General features: G+C 35.6%; 1 protein-coding gene across 1 annotated transcript in view; it reads right to left on the reverse strand.

The window, feature by feature from the left end:
- ANKAR (ankyrin and armadillo repeat containing) overlaps nt 1–10,598 on the reverse strand; it is a gene marked incomplete in the record, with an annotated part of 42,975 nt that overhangs the window by 16,380 nt on the left and 15,997 nt on the right. The window contains 5 exon segments of the mRNA XM_072418815.1: nt 173–341; nt 1,863–2,107; nt 3,843–3,947; nt 6,373–6,581; nt 8,549–8,771. Coding sequence (XP_072274916.1) covers nt 173–341; nt 1,863–2,107; nt 3,843–3,947; nt 6,373–6,581; nt 8,549–8,771 — 951 coding nt within the window.

The following is a 10,598-nucleotide window of genomic DNA, read 5'->3' on the forward strand; positions in this document are numbered from 1 at the left end:
TAATTTGCTATTTGCTAGCAAATGTTTTTAATCCTGGACCAGATCCATTTCAGGTTTGCTGGATCACCCAGCTTCACTGATGAAAGAGTATCCTCTCCAGCATTGGAGAGCTTTATTAAATCAGGCCCAAAATGTTAAATTCAATTTTTCACTAAAGGTAAACTTTACTTACCAGATTTAGCTGATAAAAAGTCCACAAGTAGTGGGACACCTCCGAGATCTTTGACAGCTTTCTGGTTGTTTTGGTTGTTAATGCATAAAACTCTGATGCAGTTAATAGCATTTACCAAAATATCTTCAAAATCTTCATGTAGCAACTTTACCAAAGGTGAGATTCCATTCTTAAAATATTTAAAAAGAAAAATAAAACCAATGCACAAAAATGCATTTATAGTTTTTTACAGAGATTAGGAATATTACATGGTAAACATGGATCATATACGTGGTTAATAAAAAACAGGAAGTGCAATTTTTGATGACATGTATGTTTAAGCAAAATAGTATAAAGTGCGGTAAGATTAAAGCCCTTTCAGGTTTTATTGCTGTGATGGCCAGGAATATTTAATCTACTTCTTCTGAACCCAGGTTGTCCTGGACCTGAACTAGTAAACACACAAGCAAAGTGCTTAACTCATTTCTCTGTCAAAAGATACAAAAAGAGCAGGAGTCTGCAATTTTGGATTTTATCTACAGTGATAATGGCAACATAAATCTATGTGAAGATTCCTCTATATTAACCACTTGGTGTTTTCAATAGAGTACAGTAATACTATTCAAGTACCCTGAAACTTAACCAAGCCTTAGCAATGTGAATATATTGTTGTCATGAGCATGGGATCTAGCTCTCATCCTTTCCTGATAGAACCTATTTTAGAAGTGATTGGTGAATGCTCATAAATGTCATTGAGAAAATTTTATAAATAGTTTTATTTCTATAATTTTATTCATATGTAGATTGTAAACATTAAATAGCAAATTATATCAAACATTACCTCACTTTAAAAAAAATTATATTTACCTATTTGATTTTTTTCTATTAACTACTTTTTTTCTACTTGTTCTCTTTTTTGTCTATAACTTAGAAAATAAAATATTTTTGGTAAAGAAACATTGTCAAAAATATATATATGTTGCGTTATCTTGACAAAGTATTAATAAAGTTCTAAATAAACTGAGCCATTGTGGAATTGCAAAAATTATTCTGATCCGTAATGGCTCAATAGTAAAACAACTGAAGGGATTTTTAATATACAGAAGGACCCTGATTAAATCAAGGACCTAGTTCAGCCTTTTACTGAAACCATTAATAGATTTTTATTCCCTGCCAAGGCACTGATACAGCTGTGTCTTTTCAAAGTCTGAAATAAAAGCTGGTACCTGTATGATGCATTAGTAAAACAAAAATGTAATGGTCATACCTGGCAGATGTAGGGGATGTATACCCAACAAATATGTATTTTAATTCCTCACAGGTAAGTTAGAGCACCATTAACACATGAACACTGAATTTTCTGTTCCATTATAGTCTTTCGAAACTACCCCCGACCTCAGATTGTACTACTACTCCACCTTGGCTTGCTGTGTTCCTGTCTGGTTAGTCATTCCTACACTGAAACATCTGATTTCTGTCTTCCCTGATGGAGAGAGCCTGGGGGCCATGACCTGGTGGCCTCCTTGCAGAAAAGTAGTCTGGTGGCCATTAGGGTCATTGGCCCATCACTCCTTGACGGGTGCTTGGGTGAAGACCAGGCGCCATTAAGACTCCATGGTTCAGGTAATCCTGAGTCACCTAACAGGAGGGGACCTGTAACATTCACTCTGATTTCAGTTTTAATAATATTTACTTAATCTTACATTCTTACCATTTGTGCTATGTTGTCTTGATTGCCATCCACCTGGGCAATGTCAAATAGAATCACTGAACATCGAGACTGGAGTTCAGGATGTTTGGAGTGCAGCAATGCAATAAGCACTGGTATGGCTTCTGCCTCCACTAAGCACTTAGCAATAGGAACTTTATTTGAGATATTGCTTATAATTCCTGTAGCTATACATTCCAGAATCACTTGCTGACTTTTTAATAGGGTTACAAGACAAGGAACTGTTCCTAAATATAAAACACAAAATAGTTAGAAAACAAACCTTGAGTATTTTACAAAATGTATAACTGTGTATCTTTGTAGTCAACAAAAAACTACCCAAATGACATTCAGTTTAAATTAAAGCACAAAGTATCATAAACAACAATTTTTTTATTATATGTATTACTCTGGAGTGGTTTACAGATAGCAACAATGCTGGTCCATGCTTTCATAATGTCTTTCAGCAAGGCAGCTTTTAGTTTAAACCAGGGGTGCATGGAAAAGGGTGGCACTGCAGGAGCATAGTTGGGATACAGATGTCACAAGAAAAACCTAACAAAGAACCCTTATGGCAGGATCACCAGGTATTTTTTAAGCTGGCTTTACATCAGTAAACTGCAGTAATATGCAGAAAAATGTAACTGCTTTACACTAATGGAGGCTGTGGAATACAGCACAATTGTACATGATTCTCTGCTGTACATTGGTGTTTGAGAATAAGTGTTTGGTATTGATTACAGCACTATAATTTCTAGTGTACATTATAAATATACATCAATGGATGCTTGGTTGCTCATGCACAGTGATGTGATTGATTTACAAGATAAGAGATAGTCAGTAATTGCTTGCTACTGTTTTCATCATTGTGATGTGACTGCTATCAACCATTAAAGGTTCATCAGTGGTCTCTATGGTTAGAGCATAATCATGTATGAGGTGAATATTTCTACATGCATGCTTGGTAGTGACTAAGTATATTGTGGACCTTTTATTTATAGGTGTAAATCAAAGCTGGCTGTGTACAGTCATGAAAAGATTCAAGTACTCCTCCAGTCTGGCTCTCTAGATGTGTACAGTGTTATAAGGAGGACAAAGATGGGATTATTTAATAGCTATTTACTTTAAAGTGTACCTGTTCCATAACAAACTGATAATAATGATGATATAATAAAAAAAAACATGGATTTCAGATGTAATAAGATTTAAACCTGAATTTTGATCTTTGTCACAATAACAATTTAAGCGATGTGACAATATTTTTACAAAAATAGAATCCTTGTTCTAGTACAGAGGTCAGCAAACTTTTTGGCCCCTCGGCCATTTCAGGGGTAGGCAGGAGCACACTAGGCCGGACTACCTCTCGAGTCCAACCCTAATTACTCTGCCCCCACCAGGAATGGGGGAATGGGGGAATAGGGAATGTTCCCTATTTACCCCGGCGATGAAAGTGTTAACACCGTCTGCGGTAAATTGAGAAGGGAGCCACAACACGGAGGCTCAAGAGCCGCATGTGGCTCAGGAGCTCCGGCGGCTCCAGTAGTTTGTTCCGGCTCCACCGCAGGTTGCTGGCCGGGATTAGGCCGGATTGGCCAGGGGGCGTTAGACCAGAACAAACTACCGGCTAGGCCGTATCTGGCCTAAAGAACGGAGTTTGCCAACCTCTGTTTTAGTAGGATAGCTTTTTAAATTGTGTCCACTGAAGGCAGCAAAGGGCAGATTGATCGGGGGCACTGCTGTACATATGTCAAAATTTTTGACAGAGATGAGCAGGAACATTTCAGGCAACAATTATTTGACGTGTGTGAAGCTTAATTATTTCTCCTTGAGGGATGCATTCAAAGAAGTTGAGGAAATTATTAAATTAATAAAAGGACAACTGAACCTTTGTAATATATTAAAAAAATCTGTAAAATTATTGTTTACTCATAAACAATTGAAAAGTTGTAAGATACCGTACTAATGAAAACATAAAACAATGACCTGCTTCGTAAATTTCTTTCCAAAAGTGTTCTTTTAAAATGCAAAGAACCTCCAAGCATCTAGCAGACATTTCTTTTCTGTGAGGATCATTAGATTTCAGCATTTCTGAAATATACAAAATGATATTAAGTGTACACAAATTAAATGAAATGCATTTAGCAGTTAGAAGACTTGTATAGTGCTAGGCATTAACAAGCATGGAAAGAAGAAGTATAAGTGGCTTTGTCACACTGCAAAACAATATTAAATGACACAGTACTAAGAGAATATGGAAGCTTTCATTTCTGTCCTTTTTTAAATTGCTGGTTGTGTGGCTGTCATACAAATTCAAAGGCTTTTATAATTTCTGAAGCACACACCTAGAGCAAGGATGTAAACATTGAGGTTTCACTGGGTCTGACTTAGTAAAGATCTCCAAGACTGGAGAAGATAGATTATTATGGGAGAACCTGGTGATCCAGTACAGTATGGTGTACCTGTCTTCAATAAGTACACTATACACCATCTGTTTATTAGTCAGATAAAAGTCAAGTACCAAACAAGGAGGCTTCCAGCACTATTGAGAATTCTGGTTGTGGGTACAACTCCCTAAGTCCCCACGACAGTCTAGCTTATTACTAGGTATAAACATTCCTGAGATATTGAGCCTGATTTATTAAACCTCTCCAAGGCTGGAAAGATACACTTTCATCAGTGAACCTGGGTAATCCAGCAAACCTTGAAATAATTTCTTAAAAGTCATTTGCGATTTGTTCAATCTAGATCTATTCCAGGTTTGCAGGATCACCTTGGTTCATTGATGAAAGTATCTTCTCCAGCCTTAGAGGTCTTCAATAAATCAGGCACACTGAGTATCTAACAATGATCTATGATCTGACAGTTGTGTCCTAATTAATATTTAAACTTGAGTCACATCCTCCCAACAAGGATGCATGGCATCTAAAGATGAGAAAACGTGCTTCATTAAACAAAACATCACCCAATGAATGTAATGTTTACCAGTATAATGACAGGAATTAAAAATGCCCTGTCTGTTGCACTGAAAAGGCTGTTGTTGTCTTTCTTTTTTTTAACATATGAGCTAGAGTAAGGTTTTCATAGTGTTATTCCAAGAGAGCATCTAAATCTCACTGATAACAAAGTATAAGGAAAAAAAATCTTTGACACACGTGAATTAGCTACCAAAGAAATAATGTGCAGCACTAAGTAATGAGCAACTCATTATATTAATACGGCACATGTAATTGACAAAGCAGAAAAAAAATGAAATATGAGGGGGAATGGTAAGTAAAAGGAATGAGAAGAGGTTACTTGGCAGAACAATGTTTCCCGGTCTCCTAAAGATTTAATATGAAGAGAGATTGGTCCATTATGTTCCTTAATACATGGAGCAGGTTAAGTAGAGCAAAGACTTATTCAAATTTTACTAAATGCCTAAAGAAGTCATAAACATTAATGATGTTAGTCAGACAGGCTATAAAATACTCTGTGCATGTATATTATACATTATACAATATTATACATTATATGTATATCATATATATATAAAACATATAGGAAAGGGAAAAATAACCCCAGAAGAATACAGTGGAAAAAAGGGGAGTAAAGCATTAAGTAGCAGTGTAAGTAAGGTAACATAAGACCGAAAAGGTTTCAACTTGCCCAATAACATGCCCAATATATATGAAAATAAGCTCCTACTTCCGTAGCTAATCACCAATTGTGAGGCGAGGAATTATTAAAGGGTTTGTATAGACATGCTGGAGTATGATACCATTGGTACATAATCATATAATAATTCTGTTTGTAATTCATACTTACAAACCACTGGTTCATATTTGCCCCCAAGCCTGTAGAAACTATTCTACACCAATGTTTCAACAAATAGAAATTCATTTAAAAAATGTTGCTTGAGGTGAAGCCAAAAGTTTCCAAAGATTAAAAATTAAGCTTTTTATCAATATTATGTATTGTACTTATAAGAGCGCTTGCAAAGTCCATAGTCATGTCACGAGTTATCCCTCTCACAGTCAAGTCCTTACCATAGTCTTATGTCATTAACAGTTAAGCTGGGTGGGAAGAAGCTGCAGGCGAGTCGTGACCCCTAGACCCAACTTTTCAGCAACCAACCAAAAACAGTCCGGTGGTTACTGAAAAGTGTTGGGTAGTGCACCCGGCCAAGAGGGGCTAGGGAGAACACTGTACTTGTCTGGATGGTGTTCAGATCCTCTGTCTTTAATACTTTCAGAATCACTGACCCAGAAAAAATATGCAGTTTAGGTGATCAGGCAATTGATACATAATCAGATACACAGTTATGTGGGTTAGGATGGACATTGAACTGCTAAATGTATAAAATATAGAAAATGTGATTGCATTTCTGTCATTTATGCTTTAACTTTCCACCCTAAATACAATTCTAAGGGACAATAAGTTGTTTAATGCTGTTTACAATGATATACTAGAAATACAACTGTACCAAACAGAATTGTCTAAATGAGCACTGCTCAATGTATGTGATTACTCTTACCTACAAGATGCTTCAGTACATTAAGTTCTGGAATATTTAGTTCTAATATGTATTTCAGTATGTGTGTATGGAAGTAAAGCACAGCTAAATGGATTATGTTGTTTCCCATGCTGTCCACTTTTGTGCAGTTTGCTCCTAATGAAAGAAGGTATTGGAGGGTATCAAGGGTTCCAGATATTGCAGTAAGCAACAACGCAGTAGATTTATACCTGTAAAAAAGCAAATGCTGAACTGTAAGCAAGGTCAGTTGAGAGAAATAATTCTATAAGAAAATTAGAAATTTCTAAATTTCTATAAGAAAAAAAAAACATTCCAACATTAGAAATATGCATGGTCCATATTGAAAATCATTGCAAAACTAATTTTGCTTTACCAATCTTGCAGATCAACCATTTGTATACATTTTTATCCCATTTAGCTCTTTTTAATTTTGATGGGGTTTTTATCAGGTTCCTAATGTAGATCTCTTACTAAGATATTATGTATGCTGCATTTGAAGAACTTTATTGTAATTCTAATGATTGCTAATTGCCTGGATGTAAAGCTGATCTTTTGGTTTTAGTAGGTTCAGTCACACTTCTAAAATAAGTATGTAGATAACTGCAACACATGTTGTGTGACACTTAGCTGAACACCTGAGCTGTATACGCATTTTGGGTCAATGATTTAGAAGGTAATAAGGAGAGAAGGTCATACACCAACCACGTAAACTTAAGATTTTACAACCAGGTTAGAAATGGCAGCATACATAATCTCTTATTGAAAGGTCCACTGTAACTTGTGTTTTCGATTTATAACTTTTCAATACAAACGTAGTGTAAGTGTCTTCCTATAAAGCTATCCAATAATATAGAATCCTAAAGTACATGTAAACCCAGTCACTAAATTCTATACTTGTTTTACCATGTTATTGTAATTTTTACCATTTTACACTGACTTCCAGTTACCAACAAAACTTGTCCACACTGCTTCCCACTTACAAAGAAAAATTGTATTGTAATTCCTGCACTGCTCTGTCACCTACATTTGGAAACTGCAATCTGCACTGCTACCCAATTACATTTAGATACTATCTGCACAGCAGGACACTTACTGTGCAGATGGCAACTATCCCCACTCCTTCCTAGAGACTATCAACCACCACCCCCATTCTAATCTTATTTACAATGGGTCTAAATAATAACGCTCTATAGGACTGGAGAAGGTAAACTATCACAGAACCTGTGTGATCCAGCAAACCTGTAAAAGATTTCTTAAAAATTGTTAGCAAATATTTTAATTCGCAATCGTTAACAAATATTTTCAATCCTGAACCAGGTCCATTCCAGGTTTGCTGGGCCTCCCAGGTTCTGCCATGACAGTCTATCTTCTCTAGTCTTGGAGAGCTTTAAAAAAACAGGCTCAACGGTTCATATTTCATTATTCCGAGATATTGTAGTAAAATAAAATATGTGATGCCAAATGTTTAAGGTATTTGGCATCATCTAACTCAATTTTACCTGGAAAAGGGATTCAAGGGCCTGGATAGGGCCATGTGAAATTATGTTGCAGATTTGCAACTTTTTTGGGGGGGATCAAGGTTTGGAGTACCCTGGAAGGAATTTGTGGGCTAGGTACTTGAATTCCAGAAATTGAGGATAACTTGGAAGTTGTTAATAAAAGGGCACCTGTCTTTGAGACGGGTGATATTCAGCCTGAGGCCAGGTGGCTCAGGTGGAGAGGCTGTGTGTAGCCTGTATGTTGGGAGAGCCTAGGAGGTCTGTGGGACCACAGACAAATTTAGGGAGCTAAATTTGTGTTTTTTCTCTCCTGCTGTGATGACAGTGATCCTCTGCCAGGGAAAAACCCTAAAGATTACTTTGTGCTGATGTGTTTTGCGAATAAAAGTCTGAATTATCTCCACGCGTTTGGTTCTAATCTCTCACAATATACAAAATTTCATGAGCCGGTAACCTGGTTATGATCTCTGTACTGCATTTGTAGCTTCTAGCCCAAATAAAACCTAGTAGTTGTTTGATATAGGAGCAATTGTAAAACTACATAATAGATTACAATCATATAGGGGGTTCAGGTTAAATACAGGTTATACATAGAAAATACTGCAACCATATCAGACCTTTTCATGGTGTCATTATTGAACTTTAAAATTAATGTTGGTGATTGGAAATCAACTTACTCAGCTCCTGTTTCTGCCTCTAGAAGATCAGGGTCTTTCCTGTATAGCGCTCTGATGCAGGAAATGCTACCATAGAAGGCAGCTACATGTATTGCCATCCAACCACGCTTGTCACATAACTTGTAATCCACATTTAAACTCAGTAGGCAGGACAGAACTTCAAGAGAGCCACACTTAGCTGCCAAGTGTAATGCAGTGGGTCCTAAAGACATATCAATATTATCTGTTTAATTGGAAGACAAGCAAAATAAAGAATTTTACATTAAACTATCAATGCAATTTTAAAACAAATGATCTATTTAATTCAATATTACTTTTAATATACTGAGACTCTCTACTTGTGTGTATTGATGCGGATTATTTTTTCATTTTAGAGTAAGGTTACAGGAATATAGTTTGAAGTTGTAGAGTAGAGTACAGGCAAGCACACTTACTAGTAAAACTATAAGGTAAAATTATATGAGAGTCTGGTTACTGTTGTCCTAGTGACTGTTCTCACAAAGACAGAAAGTGAAAGGATGAACATTTCAAGTTGTCATCAAAGAAAGAGTTGGAAGAAAATGGGTTGCTCCCTCTACATCTCTTTGTGATGAAAAGTTTATTGACAATTTTGTTTTTAAGACATTTCCTGTTGTGTTTTTGGGACAGGAGGTAAAGATAAATCTCCCAAGTAGAACAAACACAGTATACAAGTCCTGAAATCTTTTCCTACTTCACTAAAACAAAAACAAAAGTTTTGGATTTACATACATTTTAAATATTAATTAAACAACTGGCAAACAATTTAAGAGGCATTCTCCCTGTTATCCACCACACTAACACACTGTGAGCTGTAGATATAATGATTATAGCTGAGAGTCCCTAAGATCTGAAACTTATTTCAATGTTTTCCCAGTAAAAAGTTTATAAAGGCTGCACTACTGTTTTATATTTTTTAAAAGTCTTTCAGCTTTTCAGTGTTGTTTTCTTTAAGTAGCTGCCTTGTATGATGAATTTTTTGCACAAAAAAAGAAGGAAACCACTATATTTATTTTTTCCATTTATTAATAAAAATTTATAGAGCTGAAAATTTTTTGGACACCTGGGCTCATTGGATAATGTTTTGGGAATTCCAGTGTCTATGGTGGGAGGACCGAACGGGCTTTGCGGGTAACTTACCTAAATATAAGCCCTAGAAAATAACATGACATGGTTACATAAGCGAGAGGAACAATCCGGGAGACAATAACTGTGAATGGGTTTGGGCATTCTTACTTTGATTTTATTTTACTAGGTGACTAGTGGGTCTAAAACTGGAGAAAGTAAAGCTTATTCTAACTGGTGGTACTTTAAGATATGTTTGTTATTAACTGTATACATTTTCTATTTACCTGACTTTTGTTTGTAATTGAGAAATGAGAAGCAATGGTACTGTTTGTACTGTTTTTATTTTCTCATTTGTTTGTATACAATGTTTTAATATGAACATATCAAAGTTTCAATCACCTAAATATATGAAAACTAAAATTACTAATTGCATTATACCAAAAACCTGCGGTGAGTTTTTTTACACAAATGATTTAATATACTTTGTAATTTCTCCCCATTTTCCTAAAAAGACAAATCGAGAGCAACTTCTTGAAATATAGAATTTTATCCTTTTCTATTTGCAATATAGAAAACAGTAAGTTTTGTTGATTACATGTGTAGTATCAAACTGCTTAGGTATAGACTGATAAAAAAAATGTGTTTTGGTAATTTTCATACTTTATTTATTAAGTAGAATAGTTGAAGGGGAAAAAGAAACAGAAACATTGTTTCTAAATAATACTAATGACTAGTGTTGGTCGAATAGCTCACTATTCGATTCGACCGCTATTTGGTTGAATAGTGCAAAATTATTCGGGTGAACGAACGTCGAATTCGAACTCCATTAACCCCCCTAGCGTTCTAAAGCTGTCAGTTTTTTGATGCAAAAAGTGATCCTAATTTTTTTGCATAGAAATTTTTGTTTATATTGTGGGCCTGTAATTCTTAGGATTAACTCCCGGGTAAAATAATTATATTTATT

This window comes from Pyxicephalus adspersus, chromosome 7, assembly GCF_032062135.1.
Source record: "Pyxicephalus adspersus chromosome 7, UCB_Pads_2.0, whole genome shotgun sequence".
Lineage (NCBI taxonomy): Eukaryota > Metazoa > Chordata > Amphibia > Anura > Pyxicephalidae > Pyxicephalus > Pyxicephalus adspersus.